At 37.6% G+C, this 27,681-nt stretch overlaps 1 protein-coding gene across 1 annotated transcript; it reads right to left on the bottom strand.

Annotated features, from left to right (window-relative positions):
* Positions 1-200: 200 nt before the first annotated feature.
* On the bottom strand, positions 201-27,326 carry LOC132556208 (cell division cycle protein 23 homolog). Its single transcript, XM_060220601.1, has 14 exons — positions 27,208-27,326; positions 22,513-22,582; positions 19,480-19,660; positions 19,154-19,253; positions 18,710-18,842; positions 17,663-17,840; positions 15,686-15,783; positions 14,684-14,765; positions 7,178-7,342; positions 6,145-6,253; positions 4,608-4,745; positions 3,013-3,091; positions 2,084-2,200; positions 201-1,743 (listed from the first exon to the last, which is right to left on the bottom strand). The coding sequence occupies exons 1-14, from the start codon at positions 27,324-27,326 to the stop codon at positions 1,561-1,563; spliced, it is 1,752 nt and encodes a 583-aa protein (XP_060076584.1). The 3' UTR covers positions 201-1,560.
* Positions 27,327-27,681: the final 355 nt, after the last annotated feature.

Raw genomic sequence — 27,681 nt, 5'->3', positions numbered from 1 at the left:
TTAAAGGCCATGATGGTGGGTGCCAAGAGCCTTCTGGAATATTTTATTTGAAAATACATTCCAGGCAGGATAAACTTATGATGTGCACTTTTCTCAAAATAAAATGTTTTGATCACATATCTCATGGGCAATAGCAGCTTTATGATAGAGAAAATGCTTATTCCCCTTCATTGTTTAATATGTTAATTATAAAAAACAAATTTTCCATTACGTTCACTTTATTTTAACATGATAATACAGTAACAACAATAAACTACATCATCACACTATAACAGTCTTAGTGTGATGAGTTGTCAGATCAGACATCAGTACAGCCTCCTGTCTGATTACTTCACCTGTCCTTGACCCAGTATGAATTCTACCAGCAGGGCCTCCCATATATTTCACCAGTCCTTGGTCCACAGATTCCTACCAGCAGAGCCTCCCATTTAATTACCTAACCAGTCTTAGGCCCAGTGAGATTTCTACCAGTAGAGCCTCCCCTCTAATTACCTAACCAGTCCTAGGCCCAGTGAGATTTCTACCAGTAGAGCCTCCCCTATAATTACCTAACCAGTCCTAGGCCCAGTGAGATTTCTACCAGTAGATCCTCCTATCTAATTACATAACCAGTCCTCGGCCCAGTGAGATTTCTACCAGTAGATCCTCCTATCTAACTACCTAACCAGTCCTAGGCCCAGTGAGATTTCTACCAGTAGAGCCTCCCCTCTAATTACCTAACCAGTCCTAGGCCCAGTGAGATTTCTACCAGCAGAGCCTCCCCTCTAATTACCTAACCAGTCCTAGGCCCAGTGAGATTTCTACCAGTAGAGCCTCCCCTATAATTACCTAACCAGTCCTAGGCCCAGTGAGATTTCTACCAGTAGATCCTCCTATCTAATTACATAACCAGTCCTCGGCCCAGTGAGATTTCTACCAGTAGATCCTCCTATCTAACTACCTAACCAGTCCTAGGCCCAGTGAGATTTCTACCAGTAGAGCCTCCCCTCTAATTACCTAACCAGTCCTAGGCCCAGTGAGATTCCTACCAGCAGAGCCTCCCCTCTAATTACCTAACCAGCCCTAGGCCCAGTGAGATTTCTACCAGTAGAGCCTCCCCTCTAATTACCTAACCAGTCCTAGGCAAAGTGAGATTCCTACCAGCAGAGCCTCCCATTTAATTACCTAACCAGTCCTAGGCAAAGTTAGATTTCTACCAGTAGATTCTCCAATCTAATTATTTCACCAATCTGATGCTTTCAGTAGACTGGGCCTCTAATATGATTATTTCACTAGTCCTAAGATTACTACCAGCATTGTTCCATATATAGTTTTCTGATTTTTAAGCTATTAATTTTTCTACTTAGAAAAATAATTCTTGGGTCAGGCTTACTGGCTGTAAGTTTCAGATTAACTTATCTTATCAGTTAAATGAGTAGTAACAGACAGGTAAGGGTGCTGACCTGCGATCTTCACCTAGTTCACTCCACCTAGAGTAAATCACACAAATCTGTCCCCATTCTCTGCTATCTTATACACTAACAAAAAGTTGTGCAACATTATTAGCCCAAGAACTTTTCGTCAAGGTGTGAACTTAAGGTTGACAGGAGAGAGGCGACCAATCGGTGTATGATCGTTAGTGTGGAAGCGCTCTGTTGTAATGGATCCCATACTGTCATCCATTCTCATAGGAGTGCTTAAGCCTTCCTTCTGTGCACGAAGACTCTGAATGTCACGTAATATACCCTTTGCTTCTTCTCGGGTCTGTAAAAACAACCATTTATTCTAATTTCAATAATTCTATTTTCATCTTTTCAACTTTGATAAAAAGTATCACAAAATACCTTACAAACAGCATTTACTCCCATGGATATCAAAGCAAAGGCTGCCAAAATAATCATCATGTACTGGATAATCTTTGTTTATAGTGTAAATTACAAATGACATGTAGTGTAATTGTACATGATGTGGTATATAATGGTTGTTCTGGCTATCTAGTTCCAGTTTGATTTTAACCAATATTACTATATTTTATCAAAACAAAATGTGTCTAATAACATATAGCCTACAATAAAAAGAGAGAAAAAGAGACATGGCTACTGACCTCTGGAAATTCTGAACACTTCTGGGCTGCAGTGAAAGCTTCGTCCAGCTGTCCAAGTTTAAGGTGATAGTTAGCCAGATACTTGTAGGCTTGACTCTGGTCTTCTGGATTATAGTTCTAGCAAACAAAGTAAGGTTTCTAGTAAAGTTTATTTCCTTAAACATGGCAAATACTTCTTCAATATTTACGTTCTGATCTATAACAAACTTAAACCATGACCAGAACAGATAAACAAGAGGTCCATAGGCTTTGTCATCCAACAAGCGAATAATTCATTGCAGAAATCATTGTTTGAAATCCACTCAGGCATTATGGAGTACTTACAATGGAAAGAGAAATTTGTGCCAAAATCTCTCGTTTAGGAACCCATCGCCATCCCAAGGATTAAATCGACTTTATCTATTTATGAAATAATTGCCCACCTCTAACAATGCTTCAGGCCAAATTTGATTGAAATATGTGTGGTGTTCAGGAAGAGCAGGGCTCTTAAAGCAGAATTGTAGCTAAATTCCCCATTTGGGGCCCTGCCCCTCTGTCACAATTTTCTGGATTTAAGAAATGATTGCCTATCCCAATTATGTTTCAGACCAAATTTGGCTGAAATCTACTTATGCACTAAGAAGTGTTTTAAAGGAAAAGTTGATGGAAGGTCAGATGGCATATAACGATTACAATTAGAGAATGTACTGTACATATCATTGGCTGCTTGTTTACATAAAATAACAAACTTCCTTATAATAGTCGACAAAAGTGAAAATATGAAAAAATGTCAGAGAAAAACTAACTTTGATAAAGGTTAACATTTTTTGTTAAAGCAAGGACAATAACAGCATATGTATTTGATTCTTTTGATGTACTTCAGGTTGTAATTAATCCTAACCATTAAAATGTTTTTGTTAAAATTTGTGATGATACACAACACAACTTACCCCTTGTCTACTGGCCTCATTGATATAGTCTGTGTAGGCCGAGGCTGCCTGGTCCTCCTCGTGTAGTTTCTCGTGAAGTCTGTGACAAGAAGTGTTTGTAGTTAGCCATATCTCATATCTATCTCAGTTCCTGACATTTTCTTTTCTAACATTCAATAACATTTTAGTCATTTGAGAAGTAGGGCTAACATTCGAAGCCATTTCCTTGCCAAAAAAAGTTTTTATAGTCACCAGCACTTCAAATTGTCCTTACCAGTTTCTATAGATTATCTAATGAAGGTAGTGACCATGCTGACCTATGTAGTTAATTACAAATACTTACCTGGCTAGTTTGATGATAGTCATTCCCTCAATATCACCTATACAGTTTACCATAGTCACTACCCATTACTTACCTGGCTAGTTTGATGAGATCTGTTCCCTCTCTACCCATTACTTACCTGGCTAGTTTGATGAGAGCTGTTCCGTCTCTACCCATTACTTACCTGGGATAGTTTGATGAGAGCTGTTCCCTCTCTACCCATTACTTACCTGGCTAGTTTGATGAGAGCAGTTCCCTCTCTACCCATTACTTCCCTGGCTAGTTTGATGAAAGCTGTTCCCTCCATATCACCAATACAGTTGGCAGTAGTCACTACCCATTACTTACCTGGCTAGTTTGATGAGAGCTGTTCCCTCTCTACCCATTACTTACCTGGGATAGTTTGATGAGAGCTGCTCCCTCTCTACCCATTACTTCCCTGGCTAGTTTGATGAGAGCTGTTCCCTCTCTACCCATTACTTCCCTGGCTAGTTTGATGAGAGCCATTCCCTCTGTGCCCATTACTTACCTGGCTAGTTTGATGAGAGCTGTTCCCTATCTACTCATTACTTACCTGGCTAGTTTGATGAGATCTGTTCCCTCTCTACCCATTATTTACCTGGCTAGTTTGATGAGAGCTGTTCCCTCTCTACCCATTACTTACCTGGCTAGTTTGATGAGAGCTGTTCCCTCTCTACCCATTACTTACCTGGCTAGTTTGATGAGAGCTGTTCCCTATCTACTCATTACTTACCTGGCTAGTTTGATGAGATCTGTTCCCTCTCTACCCATTATTTACCTGGCTAGTTTGATGAGAGCTGTTCCCTCTCTACCCATTACTTACCTGGCTAGTTTGATGAGAGCTGTTCCCTCTCTACCCATTACTTCCCTGGCTAGTTTGATGAGAGCCATTCCCTCTGTGCCCATTACTTACCTGGCTAGTTTGATGAGATCTGTTCCCTCTCTACCCATTATTTACCTGGCTAGTTTGATGAGAGCTGTTCCCTCTCTACCCATTACTTACCTGGCTAGTTTGATGAGATCTGTTCCCTCTCTACCCATTACTTACCTGGGATAGTTTGATGAGAGCTGTCTCTCTCTACCCATTACTTACCTAGCTAGTTTGATGAGATCTGTTCCCTCTCTACCCATTACTTACCTGGCTAGTTTGATGAGATCTGTTCCCTCTCTACCCATTACTTACCTGGGATAGTTTGATGAGAGCTGTCTCTCTCTACCCATTACTTACCTGGCTAGTTTGATGAGATCTGTTCCCTCTCTACCCATTACTTACCTGGCTAGTTTGATGAGAGCTGTTCCCTCCATATCACCTATACAGTTAGCTTTCCAGAAACATTTCTTGGCCTCCTGTAGTCTATCTAATTTCTCATAAGTCTCTCCCAGTGCCATTACCATGCGTGAGTCATTTGGTCTGAAAATGAATGCTGAGAAATCTAAATACACACAAAATATGTATACAAATAATCCCAAATTAAGTCTTATCTATTAACATACGAAATCAGAATAACTGGTCTGCTTTTGTCTTTATAATTCACCTTCCTTACTTTTATAAAAAAAACTGGGCAAATGGAGAATATCTAAGTTGACATGCTTGAGGTTTAAAGTTCAATGAAAATACAAACTTTCCTGAAGTTCTATTGCATATTCAAAAGACCTATTAGTTATAGCATTTTGCCTGAGGTTTTAGGGGTGATGTAAGTACTGATGCACCTGACTGTCTGTGACTGTGAAAAATAGTGAATCATCATATGAGTTTCTGGGTTGGACAACAATTTGAGATGACCATTGAGATCAAAAAAGCTATCACGTTAGTATTGCATTAGTAAAATAACTACTGTGATATTATTATGATAGTTAGGTGAGTATTGCAATACTATCATGATGGTGATTTAACCTTAGCATGTGTTTTCTAATCAACAAATAAATACTCAATTTACCAAATGTTAGAGCTGAACATTTTTGAAAATATCATATTTTGGCAATATGTAGACAATCAGGTATGTTGCACAATGATAGTCTTAGTTTTATGATAGATTAGTATAATTGCATCTTTATTTCAAACTTGACTTACGTTTCAAAAGGTGATTAAAAATTCCGCAGTCATACAATTATTTGGTTGAAGTCTGACTTTATAAATCTTTGCCATATCAAAGAAATGTATATTTAATGTTAGTAGGCCTAAATAGTAAAGGTATGATATATATAGCTATTTACCAAACAAAAGTGTCCGTACTTCACAAACTGGAGATTAATTGTGAACAGTTATGCGACACTTTGTCATTAATTTTCATGTAACAAAATGTTGTCCTACTGCCGTCGTGACTGTTTATTAGGAACAATTTTTGAAATGCCACTACCTTCCACTATGTTGTTTATCGAAATGGGCCATTTCAAGGATGAAAAATGGACCCAGAATTAAAGTCACCATCTCCCTTACTATAATTTGTTGATTTAATTACACCATATTGGAAACAATAACAATACAATACTTATTTAATATATAAACTCTCATTTTTCTTTTTCTATTCTAAGCAGGTCATTGTGCCATTCTTTTACCTAATGTTACCCCCATCAAGGTCCCAAAGATGCTTTTATAAATAGGCAATAACTTGGTGAAAAATCTTGCTTTCAAGTAGCATTTTTATTTAGTTAAAAGGAACTATCATTAACAATCAATAGATGAACAAACTATTGCAATAGTTATTGCCGTGAAAATATCTTATTCACTTATTGCTATCGAGACAAAAGCTATCGCAGTAAATTGATAAGTGGACATATCATTACACAGCTAGAATAATACAATAACTCACCTGAGTTTTTGGGCTTGTCGATAGTAGTAGAGACAGTAGTAATGCATCTTCAGGATTTCGTAGGTTTGTCCAAGTCCGTACCATGCTCGGTAGTCTCGCCGTTCAACCTCTGATTTAAAAGAGTTACATTTCAACATGGTTAATTAGCTGTACTAAAAGTGGAATCAGTCTAAACTATAACATTCCAATAAATGATATCTAAATAACCTTATTCACCCAAAACTTAATTTTTTGGAAAATTTTACACCATTTCCACTATCGGACCTCTCGTCTGATTCTGAGGGATAACAAGAGGTCCATTGGGCCTACAGCATTCACCTAGCATATATTTATATACCAGCCAAATATCATGCCTCTAGGCCTTTTAGTTCATGAGAAGATGTCATTTAAATGTTTTAACAAATTTCATCCCTGTGACCTTGAATGTAAGTCAAGGTCATTCTTTTTCGCAAACTTAGATAGTTTTCATCCTAGTAAAATACTAGCCAAATATCATGCCTGTAGGCCTTTTAGTTCATCAGAAAAAAAAATCATTAAAAGGTTTTAAAAAATCTGACTCTTGTGACCTTGAATATAAGTTTAGGTAATTTATATTCGTAGACTTTGTCAAGCTTCATCATAGGTACAAACCAATCACATAACATGCATCAAGGCCTTTTAGTTTATAAGAAAAAGTCATTGAAGTTTTTACAAATCTGACCCCTGTAACTTTGAATATAGGTCAAGGTCATTTCTTTTTGCAAACTTTGTCAGTCATTATCCTAGGAACATACCAGCCAAATATAAAAACAATGCCACCTTTAGACTATGTGAGCATAAAGCCTTTAACTATCACATAATGCTGAAGTTCATCTGTACAGAAATTGACTCATACTGTGTGAGATTAAAATCCATACTCTTCACCTGACGGTAGCTTGTAGTTCTTCTCTGTGAATGCCTCTGGTTTCATAACATTCTCTGTTAAACAATAACTGTGTATAATTATACAGAAATAATATTATTTTAAAGTGAATTAAACTGTCAGCTTTTTTACCTATTGCCTGTCTGTAAGCCTGAAGAGCAGCAGACGTGTTCTTCAGTTCCATGAATTCGTGGCCCATCAGAGTCCAGGCAGATAAGTAGTGGGGGTTAAGTTTTAGTGCCCTCTGGAAGTACAGTACCGCCTTCTCATGCTGTTGTCGTATAGAATAGTAGTTACCTACAAATACAGTGTACAATATCATAACCTTGTCAAATGTATATCACACAACAGTGTACAATACCATAGCCTTGTCCACAGTATATCACAGAACACACAGTACAATATCATAGCCTTGTCCACAGTATATCACACAACACACAGTACAATATCATAGCCTTGTCCACAGTATATCACAGAACACACAGTGTACCATTATCATAGCCTTGTCCACAGTATATCATAGAACACACAGTACAATATCATAACCTTGTCCACAGTATATCACAGTACACACAGTACAATATCATAGCCTTGTCCACAGTATATCACAGAACACAGTGTACAATATCATAGTCTTGTCCACAGTATATCACAGAACACACAGTGTACAATATCATAGTCCACAGTATATCACAGAACACAGTGTACAATATCATAGCCTTGTCCACAGTATATCACAGAACACACAGTGTACAATATCATAGCCTTGTCCACAGTATATCACAGAACACAGTGTACAATATCATAGCCTTGTCCACAGTATATCACAGAACACAGTGTACAATATCATAGCCTTGTCCACGGTATATCACAGAACACAGTGTACAATATCATAGCCTTGTCCACAGTATATCACAGAACACACAGTGTACAATATCATAGCCTTGTCCACAGTATATCACAGAACACAGTGTACAATATCATAACCTTGTCCACAGTATATCACAGAACACACAGTGTACAATATCATAGCCTTGTCCACAGTATATCACAGTACACACAGTACAATATCATAGCCTTGTCCACAGTATATCACAGTACACACAGTACAATATCATAGCCTTGTCCACAGTATATCACAGAACACACAGTACAATATCATAGCCTTGTCCACAGTATATCACAGAACACAGTGTACAATATCATAGCCTTGTCCACAGTATATCACAGAACACACAGTGTACCATTATCATAGCCTTGTCCACAGTATATCACAGTACACACAGTACAATATCATAACCTTGTCCACGGTATATCACAGAACACACAGTACAATATCATAGCCTTGTCCACGGTATATCACAGAACACACAGTACAATATCATAGCCTTGTCCACAGTATATCACAGTACACACAGTACAATATCATAGTCTTGTCCACGGTATATCACAGTACACACAGTGTACAATACCATAGCCTTGTCCACAGTATGTCACAGAACACACAGTGTACAATATCATAGCCTTGTCCACAGTATATCACAGAACACACAGTACAATATCATAGCCTTGTCCACGGTATATCACAGTACACACAGTGTACAATATCATAGCCTTGTCCACAGTATATCACAGAACACACAGTGTACAATATCATAGCCTTGTCCACAGTATATCACAGAACACAGTGTACAATATCATAGCCTTGTCCACAGTATATCACAGAACACACAGTACAATATCATAGCCTTGTCCACAGTATATCACAGTACACACAGTACAATATCATAGCCTTGTCCACAGTATATCATAGCCTTGTCCAACACAGTGTACAATATCATAGCCTTGTCCACAGTATATCACAGAACACAGTGTACAATATCATAGCCTTGTCCACAGTATATCAGTACACACAGTGTACACACAGTACAATACACACAGTCATAGCCTTGTCCACAGTACACACAGTACAATCATAGCACAGTACACACAGTACAATATCATAGCCTTGTCCACAGTATATCACAGTACACACAGTACAATATCATAGCCTTGTCCACAGTATATCACAGTACACACAGTACACAGTACAATATCACAGTAGCCTTGTCCACAGTATATCACACAGTACACACAGTACACACAGTATCATAGCCTTGTCCACAGTATATCACACAGTACAATATCACACAGTATATCACATATCATATAGCCTTGTCCACAGTATATCACAGAACACAGTGTACAATATCATAGCCTTGTCCACAGTATATCACAGTACACACAGTACAATATCATAGCCTTGTCCACAGTAAATCACAGTACACACAGTACAATATCATAGCCTTGTCCACAGTATATCACAGTACACACTGTACAATATCATAGCCTTGTCCACAGTATATCACAGAACACAGTGTACAATATCATAGCCTTGTCCACAGTATATCACAGTACACACAGTACAATATCATAGCCTTGTCCACAGTATATCACAGTACACACAGTACAATATCATAGCCTTGTCCACAGTATATCACAGTACACACAGTACAATATCATAGCCTTGTCCACAGTATATCACAGTACACACAGTACAATATCATAGCCTTGTCCACAGTAGATCACAGTACACACAGTACAATATCATAGCCTTGTCCACAGTATATCACAGTACACACAGTACAATATCATAGCCTTGTCCACAGTATATCACAGTACAAACAGTACAATAGCATAGCCGTGTCTACAGTAGATCACAGTACATACAGTAGAATATCATAGCCTTGTCCACAGTATGTCACAGTACACACACACAGTACAATATCATAGCCTTGTCCACAGTATATCACAGTACACACAGTACAATATCATAGCCTTGTCCACAGTATATCACAGTACACACAGTACAATATCATAGCCTTGTCCACAGTATATCACAGTACACACAGTACAATATCATAGCCTTGTCCACAGTATATCATAGAACACAGTGTACAATATCATAGCCTTGTCCACAGTATACACAGTACACACCTTGTCCACAATATCAACACACAGTAATATCATAGCCTTGTCCACAGTATATCACAGTACAATATCATAGCCTTATATCACAGTCCACAGTATCATATCACAGTACACACAGTACAATATCATAGCCTTGTCCACAGTATATCACAGTAACACAGTACAATATCATAGCCTTGTCCACAGTATATCACAGTACACATATCATAGCCTTGTCCACAGTATATCACACAGTACAATATCATAGCTTGTCCACAGTATATCACAGTACACACAGTACAATATCATAGCCTTGTCCACAGTATATCACAGTACACACAGTACAATATCAATATATCACAGTACACACAGTACAATATCATAGACTTGTCCACAGTATATCACAGTACACACAGTACACTATCATAGCCTTGTCCACAGTATATCACAGAACACAGTACAATATCATAGCCTTGTCCACAGTATATCACAGTACACACACACACATGTACAATATCATAGCCTTGTCCACAATATAACACAGTATAACACACACAGTACACACAGTACAATATCATAGCCTTGTCCACAGTATATCACAGAACACAGTGTACAATATCATAGCCTTGTCCACAGTATATCACAGTACACACAGTACAATATCATAGCCTTGTCCACAGTATATCACAGACACACAGTGTACAATATCATAGCCTTGTCCACAGTATATCACAGTCACACAGTACACACACAGTATATCACAGTACACACAGTACAATATCATAGCCTTGTCCACAGTATATCACAGTACACACAGTACAATATCATAGCCTTGTCCACAGTATATCACAGACACACAGTGTACAATATCATAGCCTTGTCCACAGTATATCACAGTACACACAGTACAATATCATAGCCTTGTCCACAGTATATCAACACAGTACACACAGGGTAGCCTTGTCCACAGTATATCACAGAACACAGTGTACAATATCATAGCCTTGTCCACAGTATATCACAGTACACACAGTACAATATTATAGCCTTGTCCACAGTATATCACAGTACACACAGTACAATATCATAGCCTTGTCCACAGTATATCATAGAACACAGTGTACAATATCATAGCCTTGTCCACAGTATATCACAGAACACAGTGTACCATTGTCATAGCCTTGTCCACGGTATATCACAGAACACAGTGTACAATATCATAGTCTTGTCCACAGTACATCACAGTACACACAGTACAATATCATAGCCTTGTCCACAGTACATCACAGTACACACAGTACAATATCATAGCCTTGTCCACAGTACATCACAGTACACACAGTACAATATCATAGCCTTGTCCACAGTATATCACAGTACACACAGTACAATATCATAGCCTTGTCCACAGTATATCATAGAACACAGTGTACAATATCATAGCCTTGTCCACAGTATATCACAGTACACACAGTACAATATCATAGCCTTGTCCACAGTATATCACAGTACACACAGTACAATATCATAGCCTTGTCCACAGTACATCACAGTACACACAGTACAATATCATAGCCTTGTCCACAGTACATCACAGTACACACAGTACAATATCATAGCCTTGTCCACGGTATATCACAGTACACACAGTACAATATCATAGCCTTGTCCACAGTATATCATAGAACACAGTGTACAATATCATAGCCTTGTCCACAGTATATCACAGAACACACAGTGTACCATTGTCATAGCCTTGTCCACAGTATATCATAGAACACACAGTACAATACCATAGCCTTGTCCACAGTATATCACAGTACACACAGTACAATATCATAGCCTTGTCCACAGTATATCACAGTACACACAGTACAATACCATAGCCTTGTCCACAGTATATCACAGAACACAGTGTATAATATCATAGTCTTGTCCACAGTATATCACAGAACACAGTGTACAATATCATAGCCTTGTCCACAGTATATCACAGTACATACAGTACAATATCATAGCCTTGTCTACAGTATATCACAGTACATACAGTACAATATCATAGCCTTGTCCACAGTATATCACAGTACACACAGTACAATATCATAGCCTTATCCACAGTATATCACAGTACACACAGTACAATATCATAGCCTTGTCCACAGTAAATCACAGTACACACAGTACAATATCATAGCCTTGTCCACAGTATATCACAGAACACAGTGTACAATATCATAACCTTGTCCACAGTATATCACAGTACATACAGTACAATATCATAGCCTTGTCCACAGTATATCACAGTACACACAGTACAATATCATAGCCTTGTCCACAGTATATCACAGTACACACATTACAATATCATAGCCTTGTCCACAGTTTATCATAGAACAGTGTACAATATCATAGCCTTGTCCACAGTATAACACAGTATAACACACAGTGTACAATATCATAGCCTTGTCCACAATATAACACAGTATAACACACAGTGTACAATATCATAGCCTTGTCCACAGTATATCACAGAACACAGTGTACATTATCATAGCCTTGTCCACAGTATATCACAGTACACACAGTACAATATCATAGCCTTGTCCACAGTATATCACAGAACACAGTGTACAATATCATAGCCTTGTCCACAGTATATCACAGTACACACAGTACAATATCATAGCCTTGTCCACAGTATATCACAGTACACACAGTACAATATCATAGCCTTGTCCACAGTATATCACAGTACACACAGTACAATATCATAGCCTTGTCCACAGTATATCACAGAACACAGTGTACAATATCATAGCCTTGTCCACAGTATAACACAGTATAACACACAGTGTACAATATCATAGCCTTGTCCACAATATAACACAGTATAACACACAGTGTACAATATCATAGCCTTGTCCACAGTATATCACAGAACACAGTGTACATTATCATAGCCTTGTCCACAGTATATCACAGTACACACAGTACAATATCATAGCCTTGTCCACAGTATATCACAGAACACAGTGTACAATATCATAGCCTTGTCCACAGTATATCACAGTACACACAGTACAATATCATAGCCTTGTCCACAGTATATCACAGTACACACAGTACAATATCATAGCCTTGTCCACAGTATATCACAGTACACACAGTACAATATCATAGCCTTGTCCACAGTATATCACAGAACACAGTGTACAATATCATAGCCTTGTCCACAGTATATCACAGTACACACAGTACAATATCATAGCCTTGTCCACAGTATATCACAGTACACACAGGGTACAATATCATAGCCTTGTCCATAGTATATCACAGAACACAGTGTACAATATCATAGCCTTGTCCACAGTATATCACAGTACACACAGTACAATATTATAGCCTTGTCCACAGTATATCACAGTACACACAGTACAATATCATAGCCTTGTCCACAGTATATCACAGAACACAGTGTACAATATCATAGCCTTGTCCACAGTATATCACAGTACACACAGTACAATATTATAGCCTTGTCCATAGTATATCACAGTACACACAGTACAATATCATAGCCTTGTCCACAGTATATCACAGTACACACAGTACAATATCATAGCCTTGTCCACAGTATATCACAGAACACAGTGTACAATATCATAGCCTTGTCCACAGTATATCACAGTACACACAGTACAATATCATAGCCTTGTCCACAGTATATCACAGAACACAGTGTACAATATCATAGCCTTGTCCACAGTATATCACAGAACAGTGTACCATTGTCATAGCCTTGTCCACAGTATATCACAGAACACAGTGTACAATATCATAGCCTTGTCCACAGTATATCACAGAACACAGTGTACAATATCATAGCCTTGTCCACAGTATATCACAGTACACACAGTACAATATCATAGCCTTGTCCACAGTATATCACAGAACACAGTGTACAATATCATAGCCTTGTCCACAGTATATCACAGAACAGTGTACCATTGTCATAGCCTTGTCCACAGTATATCACAGAACACAGTGTACAATATCATAGCCTTGTCCACAGTATATCACAGAACACAGTGTACAATATCATAGCCTTGTCCACAGTATATCACAGTACACACAGTACAATATCATAGCCTTGTCCACAGTATATCACAGAACACAGGGTACAATATCATAGCCTTGTCCACAGTATATCACAGTACACACAGTACAATATCATAGCCTTGTCCACAGTATATCACAGAACACAGTGTACAATATCATAGCCTTGTCCACAGTATATCACAGAACACAGTGTACAATATCATAGCCTTGTCCACAGTATATCACAGAACACAGTGTACAATATCATAGCCTTGTCCACAGTATATCACAGTACACACAGTGTACCATTATCATAGCCTTGTCCACAGTATATCATAGAACACACAGTACAATATCATAGCCTTGTCCACAGTATATCACAGAACACAGGGTACATTATCATAGCCTTGTCCACAGTATATCACAGAACACAGTGTACCAATATCATAGCCTTGTCCACAGTATATCACAATGCAGTGTACAACATCATAAACTTTTGACATACACATGTAAAGTATTTAGATTACATACCTATAACACAGCAAGTCTCTACCCGGTATTTATCAATATCACAACACTTGTGAGCTAGGTTGGCAAGTTCAGCTCTCATCTCCTACAATAGCATGGGACCATCTGTCACAAGGTTATCATAATGTCATTCAGAATGCACCAACAACTAACATTAAATAGAAAGGATCTTATATGAGTCTTGATTCAAATGGAAATGAAGGAGGTCTTTTAAATTTTTATTCAATCTGAGATATGAAATGGAAATATATGCAAGACACTGTTTATCACATAATAAGGATATTTTCGCAACATTTGTGTCAATATAATTTTACAAGGCTAATACAAAATCTATGGTCCATCTCTTTTTGATGATGTCACTTTCCACATGATGCCACAAAGCAATGGGAACCTTCATGCAATCACAGCTCTGCTAGGTCATAATACACACATATTAATTATGTAATAGGTGTTTTTAAACTGTTAACAGGATAGTTAAGTGATAAGCAAACATGTGCTATTATGACTTAGATAGAGATACACTAGGAAACATAACTGGTGTATGTACATCTCTCTGATCTGAATGACTGTAGAGATGGAAACCTTCTAGAACTAATCAGAACAGTAAATTTTCTAACCATGAAATAATTAACACAGAAATGTTCAAGAGAGTGACATATTGATCAGAGTTTAACAACAGCACTCTCGATCTGCCAGATTTGGGGCTGATATTCGGCTCCATTCCCAATGCAAAATAGTATCTTTTTTCCCAATTTAGACCCCAAGTTTTCCCAATTCTAAGGAAAACACCATTATTTTACCCAATTCTAAGGGCCCCAGGCCCTAGTCCCAAAATGGGGTGTGAGAGCTCTGAACAAACACCATCCAAACAACTAAATTTATAGATAGATATAAGATTAAGCTTATGGAGTATTAATTGATATAAAATTTCTGCCATTAGATATGAACATTACAAGTATCAGATGTTCTTTCTTTATTAGAATTATTATAGAATATAGAGTAAACCTTGATATAGAGCAGGTTGGAGAAAATGTCCATATTTTCCAGTCTGTAGGGGTCCATTTCCTGAAGCTCTGTGAACACAGTCATTGCCTGATCTACATCTACAGCAACAAAATAAACCACTGTCACTGACCATACATGTGAACCATGACAGTTTAGTAGATTTTCTTAATGACTCAAAATGTAGGGATTTTTCTACAAATATAAAACATTCAATGTTTTTAAATCACAAAATCAAACTAATGAAATTCAGTTTAGGGTTTTAAAACTACTCACCTCTCATGTTGTGGTAAGTCACTGCTATCTGTGATACAATGTAGGAACTACTCACCTCTCATGTTGTGGTAAGTCACTGCTATCTGTGATACATTGTTGGAACTATTCACCTTTCATGTAGTGGTAAGTCACTGCTATCTGTGATACAATGTAGGAACTACTCACCTTTCATGTTGTGGTAAGTCACTGCTATCTGTGATACATTGTTGGAACTATTCACCTTTCATGTAGTGGTAAGTCACTGCTATCTGTGATACAATGTTGGAACTACTCACCTCTCCTGTTGTGGTAAGTCACTGCTATCTGTGATACAATGTTGGAACTACTCACCTCTCATGTAGTGGTAAGTCACTGCTATCTGTGATACAATGTTGGAACTACTCACCTCTCCTGTTGTGGTAAGTCACTGCTATCTGTGATACAATGTTGGAACTACTCACCTCTCATGTTGTGGTAAGTCACTGCTATCTGTGATACAATGTTGGAACTACTCACCTCTCATGTTGTGGTAAGTCACTGCTATCTGTGATACAATGTTGGAACTACTCACCTCTCATGTTGTGGTAAGTCACTGCTATCTGTGATACAATGTAGGAACTACTCACCTTTCATGTTGTGGTAAGTCACTGCTATCTGTGATACAATGTTGGAACTACTCACCTCTCATGTTGTGGTAAGTCACTGCTATCTGTGATACAATGTTGGAACTACTCACCTCTCATGTTGTGGTAAGTCACTGCTATCTGTGATACATTGTTGGAACTACTCACCTCTCATGTTGTGGTAAGTCACTGCTATCTGTTATACAATGTAGGAACTATTCACCTTTCATGTAGTGGTAAGTCACTGCTATCTGTGATAAATTGTTGGAACTACTCACCTCTCATGTTGTGGTAAGTCACTGCTATCTGTGATACATTGTAGGAACTACTCACCTCTCATGTTGTGGTAAGTCACTGCTATCTGTGATACATTGTAGGAACTACTCACCTCTCATGTTGTGGTAAGTCACTGCTATCTGTGATACAATGTTGGAACTACTCACCTCTCATATTGTGGTAAGTCACTGTTTCTGTGATACATTGTAGGAACTACTCACCTCTCATGTTGTGGTAAGTCACTGCTATCTGTGATACAATGTTGGAACTACTCACCTCTCATGTTGTGGTAAGTCACTGCTATCTGTGATACATTGTTGGAACTACTCACCTCTCATGTTGTGGTAAGTCACTGCTATCTGTTATACAATGTAGGAACTATTCACCTTTCATGTAGTGGTAAGTCACTGCTATCTGTGATAAATTGTTGGAACTACTCACCTCTCATGTTGTGGTAAGTCACTGCTATCTGTGATACATTGTAGGAACTACTCACCTCTCATGTTGTGGTAAGTCACTGCTATCTGTGATACAATGTAGGAACTACTCACCTCTCATGTTGTGGTAAGTCACTGCTATCTGTGATACATTGTTGGAACTACTCACCTCTCATGTTGTGGTAAGTCACTGCTATCTGTGATACATTGTTGGAACTACTCACCTCTCATGTTGTGGTAAGTCACTGCTATCTGTGATACATTGTTGGAACTACTCACCTCTCATGTTGTGGTAAGTCACTGCTATCTGTGATACAATGTTGGAACTACTCACCTCTCATGTTGTGGTAAGTCACTGCTATCTGTGATACAATGTTGGAACTACTCACCTCTCATGTTGTGATAAGCCACTGCTATCTGTGATACAATGTAGGAACTTTTGGCAAACCCATTTTCTGCCAAGCTCTGGTAGATCTTCATTGCCTCCTCATTCAGTTGGAGTTGGAGGTAGATGTGGGCTAGAAACACATTCTTTATCCAGTGGTTTGGCAGGTACAGGGATAACAGCTGTTGGACACAAAATACTAACAGAATCAAAGTGTCGCTGGGGACAAGATAGTTCACGCTGACCACTCTTAGTGATAAATATCAAAACTGGTTTTGTTTTCCTTTAAATCAAGTGTGTCTTACCATCAAAACAAAAAGAAAAAAATTACCTACACAAATTCCTACAATCTACAATCAGCCACCTTTCCCAACATCTACCATCTCCATATCTGTGATGAGTCCAGCCACCCTCCCTTGACATTTACCATCTCCATATCTGTTAGGAGTCCAGCCACCCTCCCTTGACATTTACCATCACCTTATCTGTAATGAGTCCAGTCCCATCCTCTCCTGCCCTCTCTACCTACCTTATCCTTATCATCAATGACTCCAGCCCCCTCCCTCCTCTGCCTCATCTAACACCTACTATCTTCTATTTGTGATGACTCCTGCCCCCTCCCTCCCTTTAACATCTTCTGTCTTTTATCTATGATAAGTCCAGCCCCCTCCCTCCCTCCCTCTAACATCTTCTGTCTCCTTATCTGTGATGAGTTCAGCCCCTTCCTCCCTCTAACATCTTCTGTCTCCTTATCTGTGATGAGTCCAGCCCCCTCCCTCCCTCTAACATCTTCTGTCTCCTTATCTGTGATGAGTCCAGCCCCCTCTCTCCCTCTAACATCTTCTGTCTCCTTATCTGTGATGAGTCCAGCCCCCTCCCTCCCTCTAACATCTTCTGTCTCCTTATCTGTGATGAGTCCAGCCCCCTCCCTTCCTCTAACATCTTCTGTCTCCTTATCTGTGATGAGTCCAGCCCATTCCCTCCCTTGCCTCCTCCAACACCTATCATCTCTTTCACTGTGATGAATCCAGCTCCTCCTTCCAACACCTACCGTCTCCTTGTCTGTGATGAGTCCAGCCAGTTCCTGCCACGCACCCCAATGTAAAGGCTCATGTGTTATTGCCTCCACAAATATTTCCATTGATTCTTTAATTAATTCCAGTTTTTTTAGAACCACTCCATACCTGTTGAAATGTTTAGCATCATAAATTCACACCAAACTCGCTGTTTACCTATAACTTTAGTATATAGCATTATAGAAAAGGAACCAATTTAAAAATATGTTAATTTGGATGAAGTCACAAAAGCTTAATAGAACATCTTCTGTTAAGTGGTATGTTGATTCATATCTGTTTTGTCAAAACAAATTGAAAAACTGAAAATGTTTCAAAGTTTTATGGGAAATGAAACCGAGACAATTTACATGTGTTGTCTCGGAAGTCAACCTTACATTTACTATGTTTAAAATAAATGAAAACAAATTTCCAATACTTACAGATATAAACAAAAACCATCAAGTTCCTTGTTAGCATATTTTTTACACAGCTCCATTTTGAGGGTCTTCAACTGTTCATTCTCTAGTTTGTTAGGAGGACCTTTAAATAAAAGACATTTAATAATCTCATTCCTTGATAAGAAAAGTTTTCATCTAAATTCTAAAGTTAAAAATGCTTGTATTCAACACCACAGCCCTCAATTATGATCAGCAATTATAGAACATTGTACAAAATTTACACATTAAGAAGCTATTTTTCTATTGATGAATCTGTAATATATTCTTCATCCCATGTAACATTTTAAAAATTTTATTTTTTCACCAACCTATGGAGTCAGATGCATTGTCATTTTTTCGTTTCTCTTCAGCCAGGTAGCGAGAGTACATGTAGAGAAAGTAGGCTTGACTGCTATGACAATCGTGGACAAAGTGGGCAGCTCTGTCATATTCCTTCAGGTCAAAGTAGCTCACTGCCAGTGTGTACTGGTCATATTCTTTTAAAAAGTCCTGTAACAAATACAAAGTATATACACAAACAGAATATAATTATTGTAGAGAGTACAAAAACAAGAACAAAGGAAGGTTGAAGATAAGGAATTAAGCTTGAACATTGCATTGTCAGGAAGCAGTACATATTGAAAGCAGCAATACACCTGTCAAAGTTATTATTTACCAACACTTTTTATGGAAATTCCACTGAGAAAACAACTAGACAAATTAGAAATTAATCAATGTTATGTGTATGTTCTTTATTGTATATTTACAAAGTATTCTGGAAACACACGTAGTAGGGTGAAGTTGTTACACAATGTCATCAACAGGCACATACACTGCACATGATGTGAATGATATTTGAGTTCTGAGTGAGTGTCATACATGCATTGTACTGTCTACTCTGCATGTACCTGCCCAGTGCCCTCATTATGTACCTGATCGCCATCCAGCGCAGACCTCCTTCCCTGGTAAGTGTCTTATTTATAAATAAAGGACGTTCAATATCAACCTTCTGTATTGTTATCATAATGTTAATATGCCAGTCTTGTGCTAAGCAATACATCTGTATTGCAGGTTTCCATTGAATGTCCCAGGTATATGTCTGCTATATATCAAAATGTGCACATTGAACAGATGCATCTTGTCATAATTGACTTAATGGCTAAAACAAAAAGCACTCATAATGGAGCTGTATAGGCTATCTAGTTCCTGATGTACCAAACTGAATTGTCTCTTACAGAAATTGTTTGAAGACAAGTAATTTGTAATTTGATCAGTTTCTCCAATAAGAATAATGATTTTCCTTAACTTTAGTTTGTTTATTCTTTGAAATATCTAAACTGCTATCATAAATTATGAAATCAATAAAAAAATGTGATATTAACCAGAAAGTGACATTAACAGACGTGACATTAAGTTGGTTCCACTGTACCGATGAAAAGCTGAATCTGATAAAAATAAAACGAACAAGAGGCCCAAGGGGCCTTAACGGCCACCTGAGGAATATATGTCAATAATTTAGGGATTTTAAAATGTTGCAAAAATGTAACAACACTTGTGAAGGACCATGTGTAAAACATCTGTACCAAGTTTGAACATGATCCACCCAGTGGTTCTTGAGAGGAAGTCCAAAATGTCTTAGCCAAACAGAGGCCAGGGTTGCACATTTATATAAAGCAAATCATGCTTTCATTTACAAGTTGAAAAATAGCTTAGTAGATACATGTAGAGCTAAAGTATACAAAAAATCAGATCAATTTCAAGCCTATCCACAATCTTTTCCTTGCCTTATACAATAAGGCGTCCAACTAAAAATACTCACATAAAACAATGTGAAAAAATCTTGTGGTACTTCTGAGACGGGAATATATATGTATCAAGGCTGAGAAATGTAGTGTTACCACAGGTATTGAACCATATTATACATGTAGCTCAGAACATAGAAGGTTCAGCTAGTAATAAGATCTGGGTTTGATGAAAGATCTGGCTACACATTTTTTCTCGCCTATATGGTTGTCATAAACACACAACATGTCTTTATTAAAGATTGATACATAACAAATATCAGAAGGGCTAATTTTGGACCAGTTATTTATATTCTCACAAACTTTGCAGTCCTTTCCCTAAAGATCATCTATATGAAGTTCCACTTTTGGTTCAGGACAACAAGATTTGCAAAGATTTAACAAATTCTACCCCTTTCTGCCCCTTAAATATGCTCCCATTGAGGCCACACCTTTTTCTATTGTAAACTTAAAGAAGCTTACTTTACCTAATTTTACTCCTTTTTTACCCCCACCTGGGGCCCCTATTGCAGCCATTACTTTTTTCCCCCAAACTAAATGTGTCTTATTACACAGATGCTGAGTGCTTAGTGTTGTTGTAACCCAAAAACATGGTCAATGCCATTAGAACCCATTTTCAAAAAAAAAAAAATTATTGACCCCTTTTTGCCCCCCATGAGGCCCCAAGAACCCCACAGACACTTTTTTTCAACTCAAAGTCACATGTTCTTCACAAGGGGACCTTATATACTAAATTTGGTTGAAATGTCAACTTTGAATTTTGACCCCTTTTTAGTGCCCCCTGGAGCGCCTACCTATTTATGACCCATTTTTTTTCTAATTCGCAAACTTTGTAGACCTTGCTCTCAGAATCATTAATTTTGAATTTTAGGAAAATCTGATACTTGGTTCATAAGAAGAAGATTTTTAAAGATTTACCTAATTTTACCCCTTTTTGCCCCCTCCTGTAGCCCCTATTAAAGCCACACCCTTTTCTTTCACAAACTTGATGCATCTTACTATATGGATACTTTGTGCCAAGTTTGGTTGAAATCCATCCATTGGTTCTTGAGAAGAAGTCGAAAATGTGAAAAGTTAACGACGCATGACGACAGACAAATCATGATGGCAATAGGTCACCATGAGTCTTTGGCTCAGGTGACCTAAAAATTCTGATTATGTGAATATTGAAATATATAATTGTGTCAGATCACACTCATGTAGCCAAGTTTTAAAATAAAAAGAATGTTATGATATATGGCTATCTCCTGAACTATTTCTTCTTTCTTTCTAAGAATGTTGAATTAAAAGAAAAAACATACATGTTAAATTGCTTGGTATCTACACACTGAACAAGATGAAATAACCTGAGTGTTTAATACATAAAAAAAGAAACTGAAAATTTCACAAAATGTGATGAAGCCTGAAGTCCTAGTAAAATAACGTAAACAGTGATTGTTTTCTCTGGACTTTTCCTACTTTACCTACATATATGAACTAGTATGAACATTCGTCCACAGGAATGTGGTGAAGATGATTCCAGAAGCAATGACTTTTTTGTCAACTGTTCTCATTAATTACCTCTCTGTCTTGATGTCGCAACTGAGATGTTTCTATCTCTACTTCCAAACCATATGACATTTCAGCAGCCCTGAAACATCATAAATAATCAAATAAATGTGATATGACAGTAATACTAATATATTATGTAACATTAACCACTCTTCAGGACCCTGGAGAGTATGATCTTAAAGTGTACCCTGAGAGTAATTTTATATTTAGATATAATGTTAAGAATGCCGTAAAAATAATAATAATGAAAACCCCGTCAAAATCCGTCGCCCCAGTGTCGAGTTATTAAAGCTCAAAGTTGTCGATTTTCACCTGTCCGCCCAGACCTAATCAGCTGAATCGTCATTTCCGCGGAATCGAGGCTCTTCTACTCGTGACGTCATAAGTTCAACAGAAATGGCAGTCAACATGACTGACAGTGACAACGACACTGCAACTGAGAGCGATTTGAGCATGAGTTTTGAGGAGTCTGATTATGGTGTGAATGATATGTCTGAAGACGGAATCCAGCCCTACCGATTTGAACTGGAATTACAAGACGATGTATCCAGTGAGGAGGAAAATGACCCTTCAAAAAGTGACGATCGCTTGGGCAACATAGATTGGCACGTACTTCACTGGGTCTCACCAGTAGTCGTGAAAGTAGTCGAACAGTGAATCGTCGTTTCAAAGAAACAAAATAAAATTGGGTGTGGTTTTGGACTAATTTTACTATCTTCAAGTCTCGATCAACAATATCTGACGTCGGGAAATCGCGTTTGTGCAAGACTATGCATATATTCACGAGGTGTCGGGAATTTTCTTACCGAAGAAGTTTCGTCCGAGGGGAATTTTTCTTTCCAGGGAATTTTCGTAGCACTATGGATATATATAGATAGGATGTCAACAACCAATTATAACACCCTCCGCTGTGTTAATAATAAAAATTTGATGTTTTAGAAGTTTAAACAATTATTTGACTGGTTTTTACCCTAGCACTGGTACGCGTCTGTTGTTAGCCGACAGGCGTGTCGCCTCACAGGTGTCACAATTGTTTTTTCTTAAGGCAACTACAATACACCAAGGGATTCAGAAAACATTCACATATAATGTCATGTGTTTAATTATAATATTAAGAATACTACTGACTGTTGGAAAAGGGAAAGAGGGATAGCTTGACACTGATTGCAGTATATACTAAACAAAAAAAGAAAGGTAACACTACTTTATTCTGTGTAACCCCTTCACAAAATCCTTACCAATCATGTACGAATAAAGTAATTGATCAATTCTGATAAAACTGCAGTCATGATTTATTATAAAACTTTGTGTTCAGTTGATTTTATTCGACTGTAAAGGACGTTGGGGTCAATTTCAAAGGTAACACCATTAGTAACGGGTATGCGAAGTAAACAGCATTGCAGGGTCGTCGCATAAAACTCGTAAACCGATAATTCGAGGAGAGATGTTGTTCCATTCAGCGATCAAGGCTTGGGCCAGCTCCTGCAAGTTTGACGGCTGATTTTGACGTTCTCTCACACGTCGTCCAAGAACGTCCCAGACATGCTCAATCGGTGATAAATCAGGTGATTTAGATGGATGTTGACCCAATTTGGTTTAAACGACTTACCAACTGGCAAATTGTCTTAACACTGTAACCAAAATGCCGTGCAACTCGACGGCGAGACTCCCCAGCCTGGATCATGCCTACAGCCCTTTCTCTCTGTACTTGTGACAGCCGGGGCATAATGATAAAGTTGATAGATAGCAGGATTCGGTGATTTCTAAGTCCTAAGGATCTAGGGAACAGTTGTCAGTTTGAATGTTTATGAAATTCAAGCGAAGATACAAGTTAGTCGCAGAAAACCTCGTGCAGCTCTTTCGCTAATACAGACTTTCACGCTTCAATGATTTTGGTAACCCCCTTGGATTTTGTAATGTAAAACATTACCATTTTCTAATATTGCACAAATGTCATTTTGTTTTCACTCATTTACAGGTATTCGCCAAGGAAACATGATAACCTTTCTTTTTTGGTTGAGTATATTACAGTAGCTTTCAAATGAAATGTAATACATAGGGTAGCTTCCACCTGTCACATGGAATGTTAATGTAGCCTTCACCTGTTATTTGGCACCTGGTATATTAACATAGTGTTCACATGTAATGAAGTACATCAACATAATGTTTAAAAGTAATATGGTATGAATATGAAGCATTCAAATTTGATGCAGTATATACATATATATATTCAGTAAATTTTGTAAGATTTTTTTCTGGTGAGTCCAGAGCACCATTTCCAAAAATTTGATGAGTCCAGTTACAAAGAGATATAATGGGTTTCCAAAATCTGAGCAAGTCCCACAGGAAAAGCACAAGCCCTGGACTCAAATATCTGAGTCCTAAAACCACTGGTATCATAATGTATCATTCTCTTTTATTATAGTATTTTCATGTAGCATTCACAGTTAACACTGTATGTTTATGTAGCATTCATATGTTATATGGCATGTTAACATAGCGTTCACATGAAATTAACACAGATTATTATCATGGCTTACTGTTAATAGGCAACACTTCTGTTTACAATGGTACTGTGTATATATAAATGTCATATTGATATAGCAATTTTGAAAGTATCCATCAAAACAAGATATTATGTCATATCTGACCACATCGGAAGTTTGCTACCTTTCACATATTTACATCATGGTCTTTTTCAATTTCATTGTACTAGTGTGCCAGATATCTATGCTTCAGCCTTCAAGCAGAGTAACCGTCCTTCCTTACCACGACTGGTCTGTGCCAGTTGTATCATACCAAGCATTTGATAGATGTTCCAAAATTATGGGTCAGTTTGTACCACAGCCATGTTGATATATACCACTATATACTCTTACCAAAACAAAAGTTGGAATTGTTACGCACCAAACAATGAAGTTAAATTTGTACCTAAAACTTGTTTTCTAAGCAAGTTTGTTTGCTCGTCACTTTTTTTGTTTTTTTTTTGTTTTGGTTGATGTGCAAGCAGAATTGTCACAGTTGCCTTCCTTCACACAGTCAAAGATTTTATGCAAAGTATTGGATAAATACACATGTGTGTATGCTGTTCACTAAAATTCCTGCTGTGGTTACAATTCTATTACTTCATGAGACTTATATCATATGTTTGTATAAATGGTAAATTGAGGTGTACAAACTCCATTAGAACATAAGTAGATGATTTTGTTCAGTTTTCTTCAAAAGCACCCCATGAAATCCTAGCTAGTGCAGAATATCCCTTTCAAGTCTTTTTATGTCAAAACATTCAAGACAACTAACAAAAACATCTGGAAGAATATTACCAACACTGCATTGACAAGAGATTTTTTCATCAAAGGCACCTAGATTATACATCATGTACAAGAGTATCAATGAAAAGTCAGTAGGTATTATCAATTCCTTCAGATACAATCTTTACCGCAATGCTCTTTAGGATAAGTTGATAAATGAAATTAGAGATGTATATATGTCTCTGATAAAATCAATAAATATTCTGGAAAATACATCAATTTCAGATATATGTCAATATATAAAAGTTTAAAATCTATATCATGCAGTACAAAATTATTAATTTCATTTAATGTGCAATTGATAGCAATCAAGACTCTCCCAAACATGTCACATCTTTCATATTAAGATCCCTTAAAAAGCTTAAATTACCTACAATCAATATCAAAGTATGAGAGGGAATATAATAGAAACTTATAAGATAAAACTGGGAATTATGAAGCAAAGTTTACGGAAAATTTTGGTCACTTTAACACCATATGTAACAACTAGATGTTATCACTTGAAAGTAGCCAAACTAAGATCACACCTGAATATCAGGAAATACTTCTTTACAGAGTAGTCGATCTTTGGAACGGACTACCGGAAAATGCAAAGATTAGTTCGTAAAATGTATAAACATCGGAAATCGCTTAAAACATGTTAAAGTGTAACCATCCTATGATTTACAATTACAACACTGACTATAACCTTAATATCCAACCGAAAGTGCAGTCTAATGTTGATACCATCTACTATCGCACATTGGAACTCTCTCCCAGCCACTGTAGCTGAGGCCCCTGACTTGGTATCCTTCAAGCAGGGGCAATCAACTCTTTCTTTTTAATACACTATCCAGACTTTCTCCTCTGAAACTGGTAGAGCTGTGCCGGTTGGAGTTTATCTCCTGAGGCCGCTACGGTAGCCGGATTGGTCAAACTAGCAGTGGGATAAGGAGTTAGTTACAGGACACACACTACACAATACACACATTCAGTACAAATATATATCTCTTCTTTAATATTATCTTATCATACTTGTTTTTATAAAATTTGTCAGATGAAGCGCCGCGCACACACTGTATAATGGTCAGCCAAATGACAGAACAGTGGACGATGTAGAATGTAGAATACCGTGGGACCAACTTCGTCCCTGCTTTCGGAACAGACATAAGTATGTATGGTACGTAACAATAATAGTACGTACCGACTTTCGTTTTCGGTACAAAACTACCTAGCTGTGGTACGACACGACTAGTACGAACCGGTCATGGTACGGAACGAATGGAACCCTTCAAGCAAGTCTATGGACTTGGCAAAATTTAAGTTCCAGTTCAACTATTTACCAATTGCAAAAGGAGCGTTCAATATTCTGAACACATGCTGCAATCAATTCTATTTACTACTTAATACAAACCATTTCGCACTATTAAGGAGTTTTCTCTGTGAACATTCCCTTGTTGCGCGAATCAAATCAAACTTTATCTTTGAAATAGGTGGGAGATCTAGTGCTTGAAAAGTTGAAATGTCCGCCATCTCTCAGTGTTTCGTGCTCAATCCTGAGCAATTGAGCGTTTGCTAGTAAAGAAGAAATGATGTGAAAGCGTCTCTATCATAGAGAGTGTAAATGTAAAAGTCGAGTCGTCAACGGACAGCTATTTCCGTGATCTCAATTTTTTTCAATAATGATATTTTCATATCAAACTAAGTCCATTAAAACAAATTATCATCATTTTATAAATATAAATATTTAGAATCCCTCGAATAGTAATCAAATTTTAAAAGTTCGTTAAACTACGAAATTTCAATAATGATGCAACGTATACAATGAAGGATCCCTGCATCCGGGTTCCCAACAGTATGGTGTCTTTGACGTTTGACAGAAGAGAAG

Source organism: Ylistrum balloti, unplaced genomic scaffold (genome assembly GCF_031769215.1).
Source record: "Ylistrum balloti isolate Yb309-2 unplaced genomic scaffold, AGI_CSIRO_Ybal_v1 Utg370554, whole genome shotgun sequence".
Taxonomy (NCBI): Eukaryota; Metazoa; Mollusca; class Bivalvia; order Pectinida; family Pectinidae; genus Ylistrum; species Ylistrum balloti.
The sequence above is the reverse complement of the archived record's forward strand: the minus strand, read 5'-3'. Positions and strand labels throughout refer to the sequence as shown.